The sequence below is a fragment of the Oncorhynchus keta genome, chromosome 28 (assembly GCF_023373465.1).
Source record: "Oncorhynchus keta strain PuntledgeMale-10-30-2019 chromosome 28, Oket_V2, whole genome shotgun sequence".
Taxonomy (NCBI): domain Eukaryota; kingdom Metazoa; phylum Chordata; class Actinopteri; order Salmoniformes; family Salmonidae; genus Oncorhynchus; species Oncorhynchus keta.
The window spans coordinates 1421394-1446993 of record NC_068448.1 but is presented as its reverse complement, the minus strand read 5'-3'; the positions used below and the strand labels follow the sequence as shown (position 1 = coordinate 1446993).

Here is a 25600-nt window from a genome sequence, read left to right as displayed (position 1 = left end):
ATTACGGCTAGACCTCTCCCCATCTCTTTATTACAGACAGACCTCTCCCCATCTCTTTATTACAGCCAGACCTCTCCCCATCTCTTCATTACAGACAGACCTCTCCCCATCTCTTCATTACAGACAGACCTCTCCCCATCTCTTTATTACAGACAGACCTCTCCCCATCTCTTTATTACAGACAGACCTCTCCCCATCTCTTTACTACAGACAGACCTCTCCCCATCTCTTTATTATGACAGACCTCTCCCCATCTCTTCATTACAGACAGACCTCTCCCCATCTCTTCATTACAGACAGACCTCTCCCCATCTCTTCATTACAGACAGACCTCTCCCCATCTCTTCATTACAGACAGACCTCTCCCCATCTCTTTATTACAGACAGACCTCTCCCCATCTCTTTATTACAGACAGACCTCTCCCCATCTCTTCATTACAGACAGACCTCTCCCCATCTCTATATTACAGACAGACCTCTCCCCATCTCTTTATTACAGACAGACCTCTCCTCATCTCTTTATTACAGACAGACCTCTCCCCATCTCTTCATTACAGACAGACCTCTCCCCATCTCTTTACTACAGACAGATCTCTCCCCATCTCTCTATATTACAGACAGACCTCTCCCCATCTCTTTACTACAGACAGACCTCTCCCCATCTCTTCATTACAGACAGACCTCTCCCCATCTCTTCATTACAGACAGACCTCTCCCCATCTCTTTATTACAGACAGACCTCTCCCCATCTCTTTATTACAGACAGACCTCTCCCCATCTCTATATTACAGACAGACCTCTCCCCATCTCTATATTACAGACAGACCTCTCCCCATCTCTTCATTACAGACAGACCTCTCCCCATCTCTATATTACAGACAGACCTCTCCTCATCTCTTTATTACAGACAGACCTCTCCCCATCTCTTTATTACAGACAGACCTCTCCCCATCTCTTCATTACAGACAGACCTCTCCCCATCTCTTTACTACAGACAGACCTCTCCCCATCTCTATATTACAGACAGACCTCTCCCCATCTCTTCATTAGACAGACCTCTCCCCATCTCTATATTACAGACAGACCTCTCCCCATCTCTTCATTACAGACAGACCTCTCCCCATCTCTTCATTACAGACAGACCTCTCCCCATCTCTATATTACAGACAGACCTCTCCCCATCTCTTCATTACAGACAGACCTCTCCCCATCTCTTCATTACAGACAGACCTCTCCCCATCTCTTCATTACAGACAGACCTCTCCCCATCTCTTCATTACAGACAGACCTCTCCCCATCTCTATATTACAGACAGACCTCTCCCCATCTCTTCATTACAGACAGACCTCTCCCCATCTCTTCATTACAGACAGACCTCTCCCCATCTCTTCATTACAGACAGACCTCTCCCCATCTCTATATTACAGACAGACCTCTCCCCATCTCTTCATTACAGACAGACCTCTCCCCATCTCTTCATTACAGACAGACCTCTCCCCATCTCTATATTACAGACAGACCTCTCCCCATCTCTATATTACAGACAGACCTCTCCCCATCTCTATATTACAGACAGACCTCTCCCCATCTCTTTATTACAGACAGACCTCTCCCCATCTCTATATTACAGACAGACCTCTCCCCATCTCTTCATTACAGACAGACCTCTCCCCATCTCTTCATTACAGACAGACCTCTCCCCATCTCTTCATTACAGACAGACCTCTCCCCATCTCTATATTACAGACAGACCTCTCCCCATCTCTATATTACAGACAGACCTCTCCCCATCTCTTTATTACAGACAGACCTCTCCCCATCTCTTCATTACAGACAGACCTCTCCCCATCTCTTTATTACAGCCAGACCTCTCCCCATCTCTTTATTACAGACAGACCTCTCCCCATCTCTTCATTACAGACAGACCTCTCCCCATCTCTATATTACAGACAGACCTCTCCCCATCTCTATATTACAGACAGACCTCTCCCCATCTCTTTATTACAGACAGACCTCTCCCCATCTCTATATTACAGACAGACCTCTCCCCATCTCTTTATTACAGACAGACCTCTCCCCATCTCTTTATTACAGCCAGACCTCTCCCCATCTCTTTATTACAGCCAGACCTCTCCCCATCTCTATATTACAGACAGACCTCTCCCCATCTCTTTATTACAGACAGACCTCTCCCCATCTCTTTATTACAGCCAGACCTCTCCCCATCTCTTTATTACAGACAGACCTCTCCCCATCTCTATATTACAGACAGACCTCTCCCCATCTCTTTATTACAGACAGACCTCTCCCCATCTCTTTATTACAGACAGGAACCAATGAGGTTGCTGGGGAGGGGGGTATTCATGCAGGAACCAATGAGGTTGCTGGGGGGGCGTTCATGCAGGAACCAATGAGGTTGCTGGGGAGGGGGGCGTTCATGCAGGAACCAATGAGGTTGCTGGGGAGGGGGGCATTCATGCAGGAACCAATGAGGTTGCTGGGGGCGTTCATGCAGGAACCAATGAGGTTGCTCGGGGGGCATTCATGCAGGAACCAATGAGGTTGCTGGGGGGCGTTCATGCAGGAACCAGTGAGGTTGCTGGGGGGCGTTCATGCAGGAACCAATGAGGTTGCTGGGGGGGGTGTTCATGCGGAAACCAATGAGGTTGCTCGGGGAGGGGGGGCATTCATGCAGGAACCAATGAGGTTGCTGGGGAGGGGGCGTTCATGCAGGAACCAATGAGGTTGCTGGGGGGCATTCATGCAGGAACCAATGAGGTTGCTCAGGGGGCATTCATGCAATGAGGTTGCTCGGGGCATTCATGCAGGAATCAATGAGGTTGCTGGGGGGGGGTGTTCATGCAGGAACCAATGAGGTTGCTGGGGGGCATTCATGAAGGAACCAATGAGGTTGCTCGGGGGGGTGTTCATGCGGAAACCAATGAGGTTGCTCGGGGAGGGGGGTGGGGGCATTCATGCAGGCACCAATGAGGTTGCTCGGGGAGGGGGGCATTCATGCAGGAACCAATGAGGTTGCTGGGGGGCGTTCATGCAGGAACCAATGAGGTTGCTGGGGAGGGGGGCGTTCATGCAGGAACCAATGAGGTTGCTGGGGAGGGGGGCGTTCATGCAGGAACCGATGAGGTTGCTGGGGGGGCGTTCAGGCAGGAACCAATGAGGTTGCTGGGGGCATTCATGCAGGAACCAATGAGGTTGCTCAGGGGCATTCATGCAGGAATCAATGAGGTTGCTGGGGGGGGTGTTCATGCAGGAACCAATGAGGTTGCTGGGGGGCATTCATGAAGGAAACAATGAGGTTGCTCGGGGGCATTCATGCAGGAACCAATGAGGTTGCTCGGGGGGTGTGAAACCAATGAGGTTGCTTGGGGAGGGGGGTGGGGGCGTTCATGCAGGAACCAATGAGGTTGCTGGGGAGGGGGGCATTCATGCAGGAACCAATGAGGTTGCTCGGGGGGCATTCATGCAGGAACCAATAAGGTTGCTGGGGGGCGTTCATGCAGGAACCAATGAGGTTGCTGGGAGGGTGGGGGCATACATGCAGGAACCAATGAGGTTGCTGGGAGGGTGGGGGCGTTCATGCAGGAACCAATGAGGTTGCTGGGGGGCGTTCATGCAGGAACCAATGAGGTTGCTGGGGGGCATTCATGCAGGAACCAATGAGGTTGCTCGGGGGCATTCATGCAGGAACCAATGAGGTTGCTCGGGGGCATTCATGCAGGAACCAATGAGGTTGCTGGGGGCGTTCATGCAGGAACCAGTGAGGTTGCTGGGGGGTGTTCATGCGGAAACCAATGAGGTTGCCCGGGGAGGGGGGCATTCATGCAGGAACCAATGAGGTTGCTGGGGAGGGGGGCGTTCATGCAGGAACCAATGAGGTTGCTGGGGGGCATTCATGCAGGAACCAATGAGGTTGCTCAGGGGCATTCATGCAATGAGGTTGCTCGGGGCATTCATGCAGGAATCAATGAGGTTGCTGGGGGGTGTTCATGCAGGAACCAATGAGGTTGCTGGGGGGCATTCATGAAGGAAACAATGAGGTTGCTCGGGGGGCATTCATGCAGGAACCAAAGAGGTTGCTCGGGGGGGTGTTCATGCGGAAACCAATGAGGTTGCTCGGGGAGGGGGGTGGGGGCATTCATGCAGGAACCAATGAGGTTGCTCGGGGGAGGGGGGGCATTCATGCAGGAACCAATGAGGTTGCTGGGATGGGGGGGCGTTCATGCAGGAACCAATGAGGTTGCTGGGGAGGGGGGGGCGTTCATGCAGGAACCAATGAGGTTGCTGGGGAGGGGGGCATTCATGCAGGAACCAATGAGGTTGCTCGGGGGCATTCATGCAGGAACCAATGAGGTTGCTCGGGAGGGCATTCATGCAGGAACCAATGAGGTTGCTGGGGGGCGTTCATGCAGGAACCAATTAGGTTGCTGGGGGGCATTCATGCAGGAACCAATAAGGTTGCTGGGGGGCGTTCATGCAGGAACCAATGAGGTTGCTGGGGGGGGCATTCCGTGCAGATGCAGGAATGCCCTGAATTGCAAGCTGCAGTTGCACACTATTGACAAAAGGGGGGCGCTTCGTTCAGTAGCACTTTGAAGGTTTGACATTAGAGATTTGCATTTTTTTTTTCATGGATTTAAGAAGAAGAAAAATATGCAAATCTCTAATGTAAAAGCCTACAAAGTTGCCTGCCATTATGTCAGATTGTGACATGCGAGGTCAAATACATTTTTACCTGACCAAATTATTACATGGCCTGCAAAAAAAAAAATGTGCAAACGGGTCTTTCTGTTTTTGTCTGTCATAATATTTGACAGCTCCACTGAGAGACGGGCAGTGAATCGACCAGCCGGCACCGATGTAAATAAAGGACGTCATTGTACCGACTGACCCTCGATGACCGACAGTCGGACACACGAACACCAACACAGACTGACAGGGACACCGCAAACTGCCTGCATGCACTGATGCACTGAATAATCATTTGTAATTGCAGATAAATATCCCGGATCGCTTGCAAACATAACACAGAGAATATAACCGAAAGAGTCATATTTAGTTAGTGCCAGCTGATAGTGGTGTTGGTGAAGGTGGTTAGCCAATGTAAACGCGATTAGCTTTGGGACCAGCCTCAATGAACAGTTTAGACAGCATATGGACGTTTGCAATAAAACACTCGTTATTGTGCAAATCATAAATATCTTACCTTCCTCACGTTCAAGTTACGTTTTCTGGTGTAATGAGTTCCCTAGCTACTGAGTGAAGGAAGGTGTGTTAGTTCAGCTCCAAAAATTATATTTGCAAAATGGCTTCATTTTGTGTAGTTGGGCGGTGCTTGATAGTTGTTTCGACTGTATGATTGGTGTATACAACGCACACACTCTTTCTCCGGGAATATGATTGGACGACAGTTAATCATTAAAGTTAATTTACGCAGGAGAGGACATCCATACGAATGGGATTTTATTTTTTTAAGTATTGTAAAACTGTTACGTTATTCTTCTTTCTCTGTCGATGTCGGGTACTACAACACGTTACCATTACACTGTTATACAGGGTACTACAACACGTTACTGTTACACTGTTATACAGGGTACTACAACACGTTACTATTACACTGTTATACAGGGTACTACAACACGTTACTATTACACTGTTATACAGGGTACTACAACACGTTACTATTACACTGTTATACAGGGTACTACAACACGTTACTATTACACTGTTATACAGGGTACTACAACACTACTATTACACTGTTATACAGGGTGCTACAACACATTACTATTACACTGTAATACAGGGTACTACAACACGTTACTATTACACTGTTATACAGGGTACTACAACACGTTACTATTACACTGTTATACAGGGTGCTACAACACGTTACTATTACACTGTAATACAGGGTACTACAACACGTTACTATTACACTGTTATACAGGGTACTACAACACGTTACTATTACACTGTAATACAGGGTACTACAACACGTTACTATTACACTGTTATACAGTGTTGTGGTCGGCCTGTCTGGGTTGCCCCCCTTGGGTTGTACCGTGGCGGAGATCTTTGTGGGCTATACTCGGCCTTGTCTCAGGATGGTGAGTTGGTGGTTGAAGATATCCCTCTAGTGGTGTGGGGGCTGTGCTTTGGCAAAGTGGGTGGGGTTATATCCTTCCTGTTTGGCCCTGTCCGGGGTGTCCTCGGATGGGGCCACAGTGTCTCCTGACCCCTCCTGTCTCAGCCTCCAGTATTTATGCTGCAGTAGTTTATGTGTCGGGGGCTAGGGTCAGTTTGTTATATCTGGAGTACTTCTCCTGTCCTATTCGGTGTCCTGTGTGAATCTAAGTGTGCGTTCTCTAATTCTCTCCTTCTCTCTTTCTTTCTCTCTCTCGGAGGACCTGAGCCCTAGGACCATGCCCCAGGACTACCTGACATGATGACTCCTTGCTGTCCCCAGTCCACCTGGCCATGCTGCTGCTCCAGTTTCAACTGGCCTGGGCCCTAGGACCATGTCCCAGGACTACCTGACATGAGGACTCCTTGCTGTCCCCAGTCCACCTGGCCATGCTCCTGCTCCAGTTTCAACTGTTCTGCCTTACTATTATTCAACCATGCTGGGTCATTTATGAACATTTGAACATCTTGGCCACGTTCTGTTATAATCTCCACCCGGCACAGCCAAAAGAGGACTGGCCACCCCACATATGCTCTCTCTAATTCTCTCTTTCTTTCTCTCTCTCTCGGAGGACCTGAGCCCTAGGACAGTGCCCCAGGACTACCTGACATGATGGCTCCTTGCTGTCCCCATTCCACCTGACTGCTGCTGCTCCAGTTTCAACTGTTCTGCCTTATTATTATTCGACCATGCTGGTCATTTATGAACATTTGAACATCTTGGTCATGTTCTGTTATAATCTCTACCCGGCACAGCCAGAAGAGGACTGGCCACCCCACATAGCCCGGTTCCTCTCTAGGTTTCTTCCTAGGTTTTGGCCTTTCTAGGGAGTTTTTCCTAGCCACCGTGCTTTTACACCTGCATTGTTTGCTGTTTGGGGTTTTAGGCTGGGTTTCTGTACAGCACTTTGAGATATCAGCTGATGTACGAAGGGCTATATAAATAAATTTGATTTGATTTATACAGGGTACTACAACACGTTACTATTACACTGTTATACAGGGTACTACAACACGTTACTATTACACTGTTATACAGGGTACTACAACACGTTACTATTACACTGTTATACAGGGTACTACAACACGTTACTATTACACTAATACAGGGTACTACAACACGTTACTATTACACTGTTATACAGGGTACTACAACACGTTACTATTACACTGTTATACAGGGTACTACAACACGTTACTATTACACTGTTATACAGGGTACTACAACACGTTACTATTACACTGTTATACAGGGTACTACAACACGTTACTATTACACTGTTATACAGGGTACTACAACACGCTACTATTACACTGTTATACAGGGTACTACAACACGCTACCATTACACTGTTATACAGGGTACTACAACATGTTACCATTACACTGTTATACAGGGTACTACAACACGCTACTATTACACTGTTATACAGGGTACTACAACACGTTACTATTACACTGTAATACAGGGTACTACAACACGTTACTATTACACTGTTATACAGGGTACTACAACACGCTACTATTACACTGTTATACATTACACTGTTATACAGGGTACTACAACACGTTACTATTACACTGTTATACAGGGTACTACAACACGTTACTATTACACTGTTATACAGGGTACTACAACACATTACTATTACACTGTTATACAGGGTACTACAACACGCTACTATTACACTGTTATACAGGGTACTACAACACGTTACTGTTACACTGTTATACAGGGTACTACAACACGCTACTATTACACTGTTATACAGGGTACTACAACACGCTACTATTACACTGTTATACAGGGTACTACAACACGTTACTATTACACTGTTATACAGGGTACTACAACACGCTACTATTACACTGTTATACAGGGTACTACAACACGTTACTATTACACTGTTATACAGGGTACTACAACACATTACTATTACACTGTTATACAGGGTACTACAACACGCTACTATTACACTGTTATACAGGGTACTACAACACATTACTATTACACTGTTATACAGGGTACTACAACACGTTACTATTACACTGTTATACAGGGTACTACAACACGTTACTATTACACTGTTATACAGGGTGCTACAACACGTTACTATTACACTGTTATACAGGGTACTACAACACGCTACTATTACACTGTTATACAGGGTACTACAACACGTTACTATTACACTGTTATACAGGGTGCTACAACACGTTACTATTACACTGTTATACAGGGTACTACAACACGCTACTATTACACTGTTATACAGGGTACTACAACACGCTACCATTACACTGTTATACAGGGTACTACAACACGTTACCATTACACTGTTATACAGGGTACTACAACACGTTACTATTACACTGTTATACAGGGTACTACAACACGTTACTATTACACTGTTATACAGGGTACTACAACACGCTACTATTACACTGTTATACAGGGTACTACAACACGTTACTATTACACTGTTATACAGGGTACTACAACACGCTACTATTACACTGTTATACAGGGTACTACAACACGCTACTATTACACTGTTATACAGGGTACTACAACACGCTACTATTACACTGTTATACAGGGTACTACAACACGCTACTATTACACTGTTATACAGGGTACTACAACACGTTACTATTACACTGTTATACAGGGTACTACAACACGTTACTATTACACTGTTATACAGGGTACTACAACACGTTACTGTTACACTGTTATACAGGGTACTACAACACGCTACTGTTACACTGTTATACAGGGTACTACAACACGTTACTGTTACACTGTTATACAGGGTACTACAACACGTTACTATTACACTGTTATACAGGGTACTACAACACGTTACTATTACACTGTTATACAGGGTACTACAACACGCTACTATTACACTGTTATACAGGGTACTACAACACGTTACTATTACACTGTTATACAGGGTACTACAACACGTTACTATTACACTGTTATACAGGGTACTACAACACGCTACTATTACACTGTTATACAGGGTACTACAACACGTTACTATTACACTGTTATACAGGGTACTACAACACGTTACTATTACACTGTTATACAGGGTACTACAACACGTTACTATTACACTGTTATACAGGGTACTACAACACGTTACTATTACACTGTTATACAGGGTACTACAACACGTTACTATTACACTGTTATACAGGGTACTACAATATGTTACTATTACACTGTTATACAGGGTACTACAACACGTTACTATTACACTGTTATACAGGGTACTACAACACGCTACTATTACACTGTTATACATTACACTGTTATACAGGGTACTACAACACGTTACTATTACACTGTTATACAGGGTACTACAACACGTTACTATTACACTGTTATACAGGGTACTACAACACACTACTATTACACTGTTATACAGGGTACTACAACACGTTACTATTACACTGTTATACAGGTACTACAACACGCTACTATTACACTGTTATACAGGGTACTACAACACGTTACTATTACACTGTTATACAGGGTGCTACAACACGTTACTATTACACTGTTATACAGGGTACTACAACACGCTACCATTACACTGTTATACAGGGTACTACAACATGTTACCATTACACTGTTATACAGGTACTACAACACGTTACCATTACACTGTTATACAGGGTACTACAACACGTTACTATTACACTGTTATACAGGGTACTACAACACGTTACTATTACACTGTTATACAGGGTACTACAACACGTTACTATTACACTGTTATACAGGGTACTACAACACGTTACTATTACACTGTTATACAGGGTACTACAACACGCTACTATTACACTGTTATACAGGGTACTACAACACGCTACTATTACACTGTTATACAGGGTACTACAACACGTTACCATTACACTGTTATACAGGGTACTACAACACGTTACTATTACACTGTTATACAGGGTACTACAACACGTTACTATTACACTGTTATACAGGGTACTACAACACGCTACTATTACACTGTTATACAGGGTACTACAACACGTTACTATTACACTGTTATACAGGGTACTACAACACGCTACTATTACACTGTTATACAGGGTACTACAACACGCTACTATTACACTGTTATACAGGGTACTACAACACGTTACTATTACACTGTTATACAGGGTACTACAACACGTTACTATTACACTGTTATACAGGGTACTACAACACGTTACTATTACACTGTTATACAGGGTACTACAACACGCTACTATTACACTGTTATACAGGGTACTACAACACGTTACTGTTACACTGTTATACAGGGTACTACAACACGTTACTATTACACTGTTATACAGGGTACTACAACACGTTACTATTACACTGTTATACAGGGTACTACAACACGTTACTATTACACTGTTATACAGGGTACTACAACACGTTACTATTACACTGTTATACAGGGTACTACAACACGTTACTATTACACTGTTATACAGGGTACTACAACACGCTACTATTACACTGTTATACAGGGTACTACAACACGTTACTATTACACTGTTATACAGGGTACTACAACACGCTACTATTACACTGTTATCTATTACACTGTTATTACATGTTTTTACACTGTACTTTGTATTAGAATACCAAATATTACATATTATATACATATTACACTGTTTTACAATATATGGTATTAACATTCCTACTCGCCAATCCAATCAGTAGGGCTCTGGTGTGAATATACCACGACATGATAGGACCGCTAACTGATAGCCATTGTCTGCAACCATTCCTCTGTATAGAAACATGCAGACAACACAACTCGCATTCACGACAGATAAATAAAATACAAATCAAGCCTGAATACCCTAAAAATACCTTTTATTTTGAAAAGCCTTAAGAAAAAAAAAATACTAAGATGTCGTATTGTACAAAAAAAAATAACAGATCACCCCCCCTCAACATTTCAGACAGCCAGGTAAAAACAGAGTACAATACTGAAGTTTATTTTTCTCAGGCATTATTTACTTTTAGTAGCAGATCTTAAAATCAAACATTTTTAGCTATGCAACAGTAGTAAAAGCAGAGGACAGAACAGTAACGATACACTATTAAAGGAAACACAATAGTGATCAATGTTCCTTCGGCAATTGAGCAAATTTCAGGTCTAACCTGAAGGTAGTGGACAGGTGGTACAGCTTCCACTATATAGTAACCTGAAGGTAGTGGACAGGTGATACAGCTTCCTCTATATAGTAACCTGAAGGTAGTGGACAGGACAGCAGCTTCCTCTATATAGTAACCTGAAGGTAGTGGACAGGTGATACAGCTTCCTCTATATAGTAACCTGAAGGTAGTGGACAGGTGATACAGCTTCCACTATATAGTAACCTGAAGGTAGTGGACAGGTGATACAGCTTCCTCTATATAGTAACCTGAAGGTAGTGGACAGGACAGCAGCTTCCTCTATATAGTAACCTGAAGGTAGTGGACAGGTGATACAGCTTCCTCTATATATTAACCTGAAGGTAGTGGACAGGACAGCAGCTTCCTCTATATAGTAACCTGAAGGTAGTGGACAGGACAGCAGCTTCCTCTATATAGTAACCGGAAGGTAGTGGACAGGTGTTACAGCTTCCTCTATATAGTAACCGGAAGGTAGTGGACAGGTGTTACAGCTTCCTCTATATATTAACCTGAAGGTAGTGGACAGGTGATACAGCTTCCTCTATATAGTAACCTGAAGGTAGTGGACAGGACAGCAGCTTCCTCTATATAGTAACCTGAAGGTAGTGGGCAGGTGATACAGCTTCCTCTATATAGTAACCTGAAGGTAGTGGACAGGACAGCAGTTTCCTCTATATAGTAACCTGAAGGTAGTGGACAGGACAGCAGCTTCCTCTATATAGTAACCGGAAGGTAGTGGGCAGGTGATACAGCTTCCTCTATATAGTAACCTGAAGGTAGTGGACAGGTGCTACAGCTTCCTCTATATAGTAACCTGAAGGTAGTGGACAGGTGAAACAGCTTCCTCTATATAGTAACCTGAAGGTAGTGGACAGGACAGCAGCTTCCTCTATATAGTAACCTGAAGGTAGTGGACAGGTGATACAGCTTCCTCTATATAGTAACCTGAAGGTAGTGGACAGGACAGCAGCTTCCTCTATATAGTAACCTGAAGGTAGTGGACAGGACAGCAGCTTCCTCTATATAGTAACCTGAAGGTAGTGGACAGGACAGCAGCTTCCTCTATATAGTAACCTGAAGGTAGTGGACAGGACAGCAGCTTCCTCTATATAGTAACCTGAAGGTAGTGGACAGGTGATACAGCTTCCTCTATATAGTAACCTGAAGGTAGTGGACAGGTGATACGGCTTCCTCTATATAGTAACCTGAAGGTAGTGGACAGGACAGCAGCTTCCTCTATATAGTAACCTGAAGGTAGTGGACAGGTAATACAGCTTCCTCTATATAGTAACCTGAAGGTAGTGGACAGGACAGCAGCTTCCTCTATATAGTAACCTGAAGGTAGTGGACAGGTGATACAGCTTCCTCTATATAGTAACCTGAAGGTAGTGGACAGGACAGCAGCTTCCTCTATATAGTAACCTGAAGGTAGTGGACAGGTGATACAGCTTCCTCTATATAGTAACCTGAAGGCAGTGGGCAGGACAGCAGCTTCCTCTATATAGTAACCTGAAGGTAGTGGACAGGACAGCAGCTTCCTCTATATAGTAACCTGAAGGTAGTGGACAGGTGATACAGCTTCCTCTATATAGTAACCTGAAGGTAGTGGACAGGACAGCAGCTTCCTCTATATAGTAACCTGAAGGTAGTGGACAGGTGATACAGCTTCCTCTATATAGTAACCTGAAGGCAGTGGGCAGGACAGCAGCTTCCTCTATATAGTAACCTGAAGGTAGTGGACAGGACAGCAGCTTCCTCTATATAGTAACCTGAAGGTAGTGGACAGGTGATACAGCTTCCTCTATATAGTAACCTGAAGGCAGTGGACAGGACAGCAGCTTCCTCTATATTGTAACCTGAAGGTAGTGGACAGGACAGCAGCTTCCTCTATATAGTAACCTGAAGGTAGTGGACAGGTGATACAGCTTCCTCTATATAGTAACCTGAAGGTAGTGGACAGGTGATACAGCTTCCTCTATATAGTAACCTGAAGGTAGTGGACAGGACAGCAGCTTCCTCTATATAGTAACCTGAAGGTAGTGGACAGGTGATACAGCTTCCTCTATATAGTAACCTGAAGGTAGTGGACAGGACAGCAGCTTCCTCTATATAGTAACCTGAAGGTAGTGGACAGGACAGCAGCTTCCTCTATATAGTAACCGGAAGGTAGTGGGCAGGTGATACAGCTTCCTCTATATAGTAACCTGAAGGTAGTGGACAGGTGCTACAGCTTCCTCTATATAGTAACCTGAAGGTAGTGGACAGGTGAAACAGCTTCCTCTATATAGTAACCTGAAGGTAGTGGACAGGACAGCAGCTTCCTCTATATAGTAACCTGAAGGTAGTGGACAGGTGATACAGCTTCCTCTATATAGTAACCTGAAGGTAGTGGACAGGACAGCAGCTTCCTCTATATAGTAACCTGAAGGTAGTGGACAGGACAGCAGCTTCCTCTATATAGTAACCGGAAGGTAGTGGGCAGGTGATACAGCTTCCTCTATATAGTAACCTGAAGGTAGTGGACAGGTGCTACAGCTTCCTCTATATAGTAACCTGAAGGTAGTGGACAGGTGAAACAGCTTCCTCTATATAGTAACCTGAAGGTAGTGGACAGGTGATACAGCTTCCTCTATATAGTAACCTGAAGGTAGTGGACAGGACAGCAGCTTCCTCTATATAGTAACCTGAAGGTAGTGGACAGGACAGCAGCTTCCTCTATATAGTAACCTGAAGGTAGTGGACAGGTAATACAGCTTCCTCTATATAGTAACCTGAAGGTAGTGGACAGGACAGCAGCTTCCTCTATATAGTAACCTGAAGGTAGTGGACAGGTGATACAGCTTCCTCTATATAGTAACCTGAAGGTAGTGGACAGGACAGCAGCTTCCTCTATATAGTAACCTGAAGGTAGTGGACAGGTGATACAGCTTCCTCTATATAGTAACCTGAAGGCAGTGGGCAGGACAGCAGCTTCCTCTATATAGTAACCTGAAGGTAGTGGACAGGACAGCAGCTTCCTCTATATAGTAACCTGAAGGTAGTGGACAGGTGATACAGCTTCCTCTATATAGTAACCTGAAGGTAGTGGACAGGACAGCAGCTTCCTCTATATAGTAACCTGAAGGTAGTGGACAGGTGATACAGCTTCCTCTATATAGTAACCTGAAGGCAGTGGGCAGGACAGCAGCTTCCTCTATATAGTAACCTGAAGGTAGTGGACAGGACAGCAGCTTCCTCTATATAGTAACCTGAAGGTAGTGGACAGGTGATACAGCTTCCTCTATATAGTAACCTGAAGGCAGTGGACAGGACAGCAGCTTCCTCTATATTGTAACCTGAAGGTAGTGGACAGGACAGCAGCTTCCTCTATATATTAACCTGAAGGTAGTGGACAGGTGATACAGCTTCCTCTATATAGTAACCTGAAGGTAGTGGACAGGTGATACAGCTTCCTCTATATATTAACCTGAAGGTAGTGGACAGGTGATACAGCTTCCTCTATATAGTAACCTGAAGGTAGTGGACAGGTGATACAGCTTCCACTATATAGTAACCTGAAGGTAGTGGACAGGTGATACAGCTTCCTCTATATAGTAACCTGAAGGTAGTGGACAGGACAGCAGCTTCCTCTATATAGTAACCTGAAGGTAGTGGACAGGACAGCAGCTTCCTCTATATAGTAACCTGAAGGTAGTGGACAGGTGATACAGCTTCCTCTATATAGTAACCTGAAGGTAGTGGACAGGTGATACAGCTTCCTCTATATAGTAACCTGAAGGTAGTGGACAGGTGATACAGCTTCCTCTATATAGTAACCTGAAGGTAGTGGACAGGTGATACAGCTTCCTCTATATAGTAACCTGAAGGTAGTGGACAGGTGATACAGCTTCCTCTATATATTAACCTGAAGGTAGTGGACAGGTGATACAGCTTCCTCTATATAGTAACCTGAAGGTAGTGGACAGGTGATACAGCTTCCTCTATATAGTAACCTGAAGGTAGTGGACAGGTGATACAGCTTCCTCTATATAGTAACCTGAAGGTAGTGGACAGGTGATACAGCTTCCTCTATATAGTAACCTGAAGGTAGTGGACAGGTGATACAGCTTCCTCTATATAGTAACCTGAAGGTAGTGGACAGGTGATACAGCTTCCTCTATATAGTAACCTGAAGGTAGTGGACAGGTGATACAGCTTCCTCTATATATTAACCTGAAGGCAGAGGACAGGTGAAACTAACAGCTTCCTGTCTAGTTACCTGAAGGCAGAGGACAGGTGATAACTAACAGCTTCCTGTCTATAGTTACCTGAAGGCAGAGGACAGGTGATAACTAACAGCTTCCTGTCTATAGTTACCTGAAGGCAGAGGACAGGTGAAACTAACAGCTTCCTGTCTATTGTTACCTGAAGGCAGAGGACAGGTGAAACTAACAGCTTCCTGTCTAGTTACCTGAAGGCAGAGGACAGGTGAAACTAACAGCTTCCTGTCTATAGTTACCTGAAGGCAGAGGACAGGTGATAACTAACAGCTTCCTGTCTAGTTACCTGAAGGCAGAGGACAGGTGAAACTAACAGCTTCCTGTCTATAGTTACCTGAAGGCAGAGGACAGGTGAAACTAACAGCTTCCTGTCTATAGTTACCTGAAGGCAGAGGACAGGTGATAACTAACAGCTTCCTGTCTATAGTTACCTGAAGGCAGAGGACAGGTGAAACTAACAGCTTCCTGTCTATAGTTACCTGAAGGCAGAGGACAGGTGATAACTAACAGCTTCCTGTCTATAGTTACCTGAAGGCAGAGGACAGGTGAAACTAACAGCTTTCTGTCTATAGTTACCTGAAGGCAGAGGACAGGTGATAACTAACAGCTTCCTGTCTAGTTACCTGAAGGCAGAGGACAGGTGAAACTAACAGCTTCCTGTCTATAGTTACCTGAAGGCAGAGGACAGGTGAAACTAACAGCTTCCTGTCTATGGTTACCTGAAGGCAGAGGACAGGTGATAACTAACAGCTTCCTGTCTATAGTTACCTGAAGGCAGAGGACAGGTGAAACTAACAGCTTTCTGTCTATAGTTACCTGAAGGCAGAGGACAGGTGAAACTAACAGCTTCCTGTCTATAGTTACCTGAAGGCAGAGGACAGGTGAATCTAACAGCTTCCTGTCTATAGTTACCTGAAGGCAGAGGACAGGTGAAACTAACAGCTTCCTGTCTATAGTTACCTGAAGGCAGAGGACAGGTGAAACTAACAGCTTCCTGTCTATAGTTACCTGAAGGCAGAGGACAGGTGAAACTAACAGCTTCCTGTCTAGTTACCTGAAGGCAGAGGACAGGTGAATCTAACAGCTTCCTGTCTATAGTTACCTGAAGGCAGAGGACAGGTGAAACTAACAGCTTCCTGTCTATAGTTACCTGAAGGCAGAGGACAGGTGAAACTAACAGCTTCCTGTCTAGTTACCTGAAGGCAGAGGACAGGTGATAACTAACAGCTTCCTGTCTATAGTTACCTGAAGGCAGAGGACAGGTGAAACTAACAGCTTCCTGTCTATTGTTACCTGAAGGCAGAGGACAGGTGAAACTAACAGCTTCCTGTCTAGTTACCTGAAGGCAGAGGACAGGTGAAACTAACAGCTTCCTGTCTATAGTTACCTGAAGGCAGAGGACAGGTGATAACTAACAGCTTCCTGTCTAGTTACCTGAAGGCAGAGGACAGGTGAAACTAACAGCTTCCTGTCTATAGTTACCTGAAGGCAGAGGACAGGTGAAACTAACAGCTTCCTGTCTATAGTTACCTGAAGGCAGTGGACAGGTGATAACTAACAGCTTCCTGTCTATAGTTACCTGAAGGCAGAGGACAGGTGAAACTAACAGCTTCCTGTCTAGTTACCTGAAGGCAGAGGACAGGTGAAACTAACAGCTTCCTGTCTAGTTACCTGAAGGCAGAGGACAGGTGATAACTAACAGCTTCCTGTCTAGTTACCTGAAGGCAGAGGACAGGTGAAACTAACAGCTTCCTGTCTATAGTTACCTGAAGGCAGAGGACAGGTGAAACTAACAGCTTCCTGTCTATAGTTACCTGAAGGCAGAGGACAGGTGATAACTAACAGCTTCCTGTCTATAGTTACCTGAAGGCAGAGGACAGGTGAAACTAACAGCTTCCTGTCTATAGTTACCTGAAGGCAGAGGACAGGTGAAACTAACAGCTTCCTGTCTAGTTACCTGAAGGCAGAGGACAGGTGAAACTAACAGCTTCCTGTCTATAGTTACCTGAAGGCAGAGGACAGGTGAAACTAACAGCTTCCTGTCTATAGTTACCTGAAGGCAGAGGACAGGTGATAACTAACAGCTTCCTGTCTATAGTTACCTGAAGGCAGAGGACAGGTGAAACTAACAGCTTCCTGTCTATAGTTACCTGAAGGCAGAGGACAGGTGAAACTAACCGCTTCCTGTCTATAGTTACCTGAAGGCAGAGGACAGGTGAAACTAACAGCTTCCTGTCTATAGTTACCTGAAGGCAGAGGACAGGTGATAACTAACAGCTTCCTGTCTATAGTTACCTGAAGGCAGAGGACAGGTGATAACTAACAGCTTCCTGTCTAGTTACCTGAAGGCAGAGGACAGGTGATAACTAACAGCTTCCTGTCTATAGTTACCTGAAGGCAGAGGACAGGTGAAACTAACAGCTTCCTGTCTATAGTTACCTGAAGGCAGAGGACAGGTGAAACTAACAGCTTCCTGTCTATAGTTACCTGAAGGCAGAGGACAGGTGAAACTAACAGCTTCCTGTCTAGTTACCTGAAGGCAGAGGACAGGTGAAACTAACAGCTTCCTGTCTATAGTTACCTGAAGGCAGAGGACAGGTGAAACTAACAGCTTCCTGTCTATTGTTACCTGAAGGCAGAGGACAGGTGAAACTAACAGCTTCCTGTCTAGTTACCTGAAGGCAGAGGACAGGTGAAACTAACAGCTTCCTGTCTAGTTACCTGAAGGCAGAGGACAGGTGAAACTAACAGCTTCCTGTCTATAGTTACCTGAAGGCAGAGGACAGGTGATAACTAACAGCTTCCTGTCTAGTTACCTGAAGGCAGAGGACAGGTGAAACTAACAGCTTCCTGTCTATAGTTACCTGAAGGCAGAGGACAGGTGATAACTAACAGCTTCCTGTCTATAGTTACCTGAAGGCAGAGGACAGGTGAAACTAACAGCTTCCTGTCTATAGTTACCTGAAGGCAGAGGACAGGTGAAACTAACAGCTTCCTGTCTATAGTTACCTGAAGGCAGAGGACAGGTGAAACTAACAGCTTCCTGTCTAGTTACCTGAAGGCAGAGGACAGGTGATAACTAACAGCTTCCTGTCTAGTTACCTGAAGGCAGAGGACAGGTGAAACTAACAGCTTCCTGTCTATAGTTACCTGAAGGCAGAGGACAGGTGATAACTAACAGCTTCCTGTCTAGTTACCTGAAGGCAGAGGACAGGTGAAACTAACAGCTTCCTGTCTATATAGTTACCTGAAGGCAGAGGACAGGTGATAACTAACAGCTTCCTGTCTAGTTACCTGAAGGCAGAGGACAGGTGAAACTAACAGCTTCCTGTCTATAGTTACCTGAAGGCAGAGGACAGGTGATAACTAACAGCTTCCTGTCTAGTTACCTGAAGGCAGAGGACAGGTGAAACTAACAGCTTCCTGTCTATAGTTACCTGAAGGCAGAGGACAGGTGATAACTAACAGCTTCCTGTCTATAGTTACCTGAAGGCAGAGGACAGGTGAAACTAACAGCTTCCTGTCTAGTTACCTGAAGGCAGAGGACAGGTGATAACTAACAGCTTCCTGTCTATAGTTACCTGAAGGCAGAGGACAGGTGATAACTAACAGCTTCCTGTCTATAGTTACCTGAAGGCAGAGGACAGGTGAAACTAACAGCTTCCTGTCTATTGTTACCTGAAGGCAGAGGACAGGTGAAACTAACAGCTTCCTGTCTAGTTACCTGAAGGCAGAGGACAGGTGAAACTAACAGCTTCCTGTCTATAGTTACCTGAAGGCAGAGGACAGGTGATAACTAACAGCTTCCTGTCTAGTTACCTGAAGGCAGAGGACAGGTGAAACTAACAGCTTCCTGTCTATAGTTACCTGAAGGCAGAGGACAGGTGAAACTAACAGCTTCCTGTCTATAGTTACCTGAAGGCAGAGGACAGGTGATAACTAACAGCTTCCTGTCTATAGTTACCTGAAGGCAGAGGACAGGTGAAACTAACAGCTTCCTGTCTATAGTTACCTGAAGGCAGAGGACAGGTGAAACTAACAGCTTCCTGTCTATAGTTACCTGAAGGCAGAGGACAGGTGAAACTAACAGCTTTCTGTCTATAGTTACCTGAAGGCAGAGGACAGGTGATAACTAACAGCTTCCTGTCTAGTTACCTGAAGGCAGAGGACAGGTGAATCTAACAGCTTCCTGTCTATAGTTACCTGAAGGCAGAGGACAGGTGAAACTAACAGCTTCCTGTCTATGGTTACCTGAAGGCAGAGGACAGGTGATAACTAACAGCTTCCTGTCTATAGTTACCTGAAGGCAGAGGACAGGTGAAACTAACAGCTTTCTGTCTATAGTTACCTGAAGGCAGAGGACAGGTGAAACTAACAGCTTCCTGTCTATAGTTACCTGAAGGCAGAGGACAGGTGAATCTAACAGCTTCCTGTCTATAGTTACCTGAAGGCAGAGGACAGGTGAAACTAACAGCTTCCTGTCTATAGTTACCTGAAGGCAGAGGACAGGTGAAACTAACAGCTTCCTGTCTATAGTTACCTGAAGGCAGAGGACAGGTGAAACTAACAGCTTCCTGTCTAGTTACCTGAAGGCAGAGGACAGGTGAATCTAACAGCTTCCTGTCTATAGTTACCTGAAGGCAGAGGACAGGTGAAACTAACAGCTTCCTGTCTATAGTTACCTGAAGGCAGAGGACAGGTGAAACTAACAGCTTCCTGTCTAGTTACCTGAAGGCAGAGGACAGGTGATAACTAACAGCTTCCTGTCTATAGTTACCTGAAGGCAGAGGACAGGTGAAACTAACAGCTTCCTGTCTATTGTTACCTGAAGGCAGAGGACAGGTGAAACTAACAGCTTCCTGTCTAGTTACCTGAAGGCAGAGGACAGGTGAAACTAACAGCTTCCTGTCTATAGTTACCTGAAGGCAGAGGACAGGTGATAACTAACAGCTTCCTGTCTAGTTACCTGAAGGCAGAGGACAGGTGAAACTAACAGCTTCCTGTCTATAGTTACCTGAAGGCAGAGGACAGGTGAAACTAACAGCTTCCTGTCTATAGTTACCTGAAGGCAGAGGACAGGTGATAACTAACAGCTTCCTGTCTATAGTTACCTGAAGGCAGAGGACAGGTGAAACTAACAGCTTCCTGTCTATAGTTACCTGAAGGCAGAGGACAGGTGATAACTAACAGCTTCCTGTCTAGTTACCTGAAGGCAGAGGACAGGTGAAACTAACAGCTTCCTGTCTATAGTTACCTGAAGGCAGAGGACAGGTGAAACTAACAGCTTCCTGTCTATAGTTACCTGAAGGCAGAGGACAGGTGATAACTAACAGCTTCCTGTCTATAGTTACCTGAAGGCAGAGGACAGGTGAAACTAACAGCTTCCTGTCTATAGTTACCTGAAGGCAGAGGACAGGTGAAACTAACAGCTTCCTGTCTATAGTTACCTGAAGGCAGAGGACAGGTGAAACTAACAGCTTCCTGTCTATGGTGACATAAAGGCAGTGGACAGGTGATAACTAACAGCTTCCTGTCTATAGTTACCTGAAGGCAGAGGACAGGTGAAACTAACAGCTTCCTGTCTAGTTACCTGAAGGCAGAGGACAGGTGAAACTAACAGCTTCCTGTCTAGTTACCTGAAGGCAGAGGACAGGTGAAACTAACAGCTTCCTGTCTATAGTTACCTGAAGGCAGAGGACAGGTGAAACTAACAGCTTCCTGTCTATAGTTACCTGAAGGCAGAGGACAGGTGAAACTAACAGCTTCCTGTCTATAGTTACCTGAAGGCAGAGGACAGGTGAAACTAACAGCTTCCTGTCTATGGTGACATAAAGGCAGTGGACAGGTGATAACTAACAGCTTCCTGTCTATAGTTACCTGAAGGCAGAGGACAGGTGAAACTAACAGCTTCCTGTCTATAGTTACCTGAAGGCAGAGGACAGGTGAAACTAACAGCTTCCTGTCTATAGTTACCTGAAGGCAGAGGACAGGTGATAACTAACAGCTTCCTGTCTATAGTTACCTGAAGGCAGAGGACAGGTGAAACTAACAGCTTCCTGTCTATGGTGACAAAGGCAGTGGACAGGAGAAAATTTAAATTAAGGCCAGCTGGGTTGACCAGGAGAGGAAGCCACAGTCGAAGCTACTTTCTCAATTCCTCCTCTAGGCCTCATGGCACAGTTCCACATCAACACAACACTGTCCACAGTATCTTTCCCAGCCCACTTGGCTCCTTCAACCGAAGGCATTAGTGAAGTTCCGATAGGATTGGATACATGTAAAAACATAGCCACATTTCCACCTCGGCCATCAGGGTTGTATTCATTAATAAACACCGTAAAAAAAAAAATGTACTGCAGTAGAAGATTGGGGGGAAAAAAAAAAGCATTTCTTATTGTAAAAGTTCAGGTAGATCCCTCCCGGTTTCAGTGTGTTTTGTTCCGTTCGGTGACTAATGAACATGACCTACTTTCACACAGTAGTTCCATATAGAATCGCTTCTGTATCCTGTGGATATGACGAATAAAGTTTGATTTGATTTCCTTTTTGATACCAACGCAATTTTTTCAGATCGAGGGCATTTAACCCTTTCTATCCCCTCACCTCCCCAGTCCCAAATGGAACCCTATATAGCGCACCACATAGGGAATAGGGTGCCGATATGGGACGTTACCCACAGGCACAGATCTGAGACCAGTTTTAAACCTACCCCTCAAAAGGGGCGTTACCCACAGGCACAGATCTGAGACCAGTTTTAAAACTACCCCTCAAAAGGGATGGTGCACCATTTTGGCAATTAAGCCCTTTATAACTACAGACCCAGAGTCAGATAAACTCATGGATACAAACGTGTCTCAGTGTAGTTTAAAGGAAGTTTAAGTAAGTTTTGTGAGCCTTTGATAAACTAGTGTTAGCGTAATGACTGGAAGTCTATGGTATCAGTTAGCTGATTGCGCTAACGCCAGCATCACCTAGAGATTCAGCCACAGAAATATTTTTTTCTTGAGCGAATGGAAAAGGAAATCCTTTGTAGACTGCAAATTGACCGCAGGAAGCCCAAACAAATATATATACACACTGACTAAAACAATCATTTCAAACCTGGCTTAGATTTTGTATACAATCACACATATATCTCTCTCTATTATGAGCGAGAATACTTTGGTACAGATCTACAAAATCAAAAGGAACTGATTTTCAGGGGTTTTTACAGTCTTTATGTCCAACAATAAAATAACGTAAACTTGTATTTATTTTTGCTCAGAAAACTTGGGGAGGTAAATAAAAATCGGGGCACCAGTTGGGGAAGCCCTGTCAGACTTTTAGTCATCGCAAAAATGTGACACTATCCCTTTAAATGATTACAACTATATTTTGGGAAGGTAAAACTGGTCCAAGATCAGTATCCAGGGGCAACGTCTCCCTGGGGACTATAACAGCATGCAGGCGTTCTTATTTCCACGTCTCTTGGCCTGTAGCGCCGCCCTGGTGGCCATCTCAAACACCTCCCTGACTCCGTCCTTGGTCTTAGCTGAGCACTCCTGACAGCCGTAGGCACCGATCCTGTTAGCCATGTCTCTGCCCTCCTCCGACTTCACTGGCTCCTAGAGACGAAGAGAGAGAGAGAGAGAGAGAGAAAATGATTTTGTTTAGCGAGAGACGGAGGTGACCTGTCCATCACACACGTACCCATTTCATCTTGGAGAGAGAGAAGTTAACAGACACACACACACCGTTAGCCATGTCTCTGCTACAGGGAGAAGGGTGTGACGTACCCATTTCATCTTGGAGAGAGAGAAGTTAACAGACACACACACACCGTTAGCCATGTCTCTGCTACAGGGAGAAGGGTGTGACGTACCCATTTCATCTTGGAGAGAGAGAGAAGTTAACAGACACACACACACACACACACACCGTTAGCCATGTCTCTGCTACAGGGAGAAGGGTGTGACGTACCTGCTTCATCTTGGCCAGCTCCCTGCGTGTGTGTTCGTCGTTCCTCAGGTCCTTCTTGTTGCCCACGAGGATGATGGGAACATTAGGACAGAAGTGTTTCACCTCCGGAGTCCACTTCTCTGGAATGTTCTCTGGAGGGAGAGAGTGTGTGTCGTGTTCAGTAAATTCTCTCTCTGTGTGTGTGTGTGTGTGTGTGTGTGTGTGTGTGTGTGTGTGTGTGTGTGTGTGTGTGTGTGTGTGTGTGTGTGTGTGTGTGTGTGTGTGTGTGTGTGTGATTAGTCGTATGTACCGGATACACAGTATACACCAGGGGTAATGAACTCTGACCCTACGAGGTCCGGAGTCTGCTGCTTTTCTGTTCTACCTGATAATTAATTACACCCACCTGGTGTCCCAGGTCTAAATCAGTCCCTGATTTAGAGGGGAATCACCCACCTGGTGTCTCAGGTCTAAATCAGTCCCTAATTTAGAGGGAATCCCCACCTGGTGTCCCAGGTCTAAATCAGTCCCTAATTTAGAGGGGAATCCCCCACCTGGTGTCCCAGGTCTAAATCAGTCCCTAATCTAGAGGGGAATCCCCCACCTGGTGTCCCAGGTCTAAATCAGTCCCTAATCTAGAGGGGAATCCCCCACCTGGTGTCCCAGGTCTAAATCAGTCCCTAATCTAGAGGGGAATCCCCCACCTGGTGTCCCAGGTCTAAATCAGTCCCTAATCTAGAGGGAATCCCCCACCTGGTGTCCCAGGTCTAAATCAGTCCCTAATCTAGAGGGGAATCCCCCACCTGGTGTCCCAGGTCTAAATCAGTCCCTAATCTAGAGGGGAATCCCCCACCTGGTGTCCCAGGTCTAAATCAGTCCCTAATTTAGAGGGGAATCCCCCACCTGGTGTCCCAGGTCTAAATCAGTCCCTAATCTAGAGGGAATCCCCCACCTGGTGTCCCAGGTCTAAATCAGTCCCTAATCTAGAGGGGAATCCCCACCTGGTGTCCCAGGTCTAAATCAGTCCCTAATCTAGAGGGGAATCCCCCACCTGGTGTCCCAGGTCTAAATCAGTCCCTAATCTAGAGGGGGAATCCCCCACCTGGTGTCCCAGGTCTAAATCAGTCCCTAATCTAGAGGGGAATCCCCCACCTGGTGTCCCAGGTCTAAATCAGTCCCTGATTATAGAGGGGAATCCCCCACCTGGTGTCCCAGGTCTAAATCAGTCCCTGATTATAGAGGGAATCCCCACCTGGTGTCCCAGGTCTAAATCAGTCCCTGATTATAGAGGGAATCCCCCACCTGGTGTCCCAGGTCTAAATCAGTCCCTGATTATAGAGGAGAATCCCCCACCTGGTGTCCCAGGTCTAAATCAGTCCCTGATTATAGAGGGGAATCCCCCACCTGGTGTCCCAGGTCTAAATCAGTCCCTGATTATAGAGGGAATCACCCACCTGGTGTCCCAGGTCTAAACCAGTCCCTGATTAGAGGGGGATTCACCCACCTGGTGTCCCAGGTCTAAACCAGTCCCTGATTAGAGGGGATTCACCCACCTGGTGTCCCAGGTCTAAATCAGTCCCTAATTTAGAGGGGAATCACCCACCTGGTGTCCCAGGTCTAAATCAGTCCCTAATCTAGAGGGGATTCCCCCACCTGGTGTCCCAGGTCTAAATCAGTCCTGATTAGAGGGGAATCCCCCACCTGGTGTCCCAGGTCTAAATCAGTCCTGATTAGAGGGGATTCCCCCACCTGGTGTCCCAGGTCTAAATCAGTCCCTGATTATAGAGGATACAATGAAACTGTAGTGGAACTGCAGTGGAACTGGGGTATACACCGTCAACAAAACACTTCCTGATCTGAGGGTGTACACCGTCCAACAAAACACTTCCTGATCTGAGGGGGTATACACCGTCCAACAAAACACTTCCTGATCTGAGGGGGTGTACACCGTCCAACAAAACACTTCCTGATCTGAGGGGTA

At 45.4% G+C, this 25600-nt stretch overlaps 1 protein-coding gene and 1 long non-coding RNA gene across 4 annotated transcripts in view; one reads left to right on the top strand and one right to left on the bottom strand.

Annotated features, from left to right (window-relative positions):
- Positions 1-11189: 11189 nt before the first annotated feature.
- Positions 11190-21916, top strand: LOC127913065 (uncharacterized). Its single transcript, XR_008084470.1, has 19 exons — positions 11190-11643; positions 11731-11806; positions 12287-12600; positions 12732-12861; positions 13296-13415; positions 13459-13545; positions 13721-13850; positions 14070-14166; positions 14211-14286; positions 14764-15069; positions 15113-15795; positions 16081-16226; positions 16895-16991; positions 18280-18327; positions 19088-19184; positions 19231-19328; positions 19614-19662; positions 21479-21526; positions 21767-21916. It is a non-coding gene; the product is annotated as an uncharacterized LOC127913065 (long non-coding RNA).
- A 517-nt stretch (positions 21917-22433) lies between these two features.
- Positions 22434-25600, bottom strand: part of LOC118381085 (rho-related GTP-binding protein RhoA-A-like) — a 15286-nt gene continuing 12119 nt past the window's right edge. For all 3 annotated transcript variants that reach the window (XM_052484315.1, XM_052484313.1, XM_052484314.1), the window contains exons 5-6: positions 23641-23771; positions 22434-23285 (exon numbers count right to left, since the gene is read on the bottom strand). In XM_052484315.1, the coding sequence (XP_052340275.1) occupies positions 23112-23285; positions 23641-23771 (305 nt within the window). In that variant the 3' untranslated portion in view covers positions 22434-23111. The remainder of the gene's footprint in view (positions 23286-23640; positions 23772-25600) is intronic.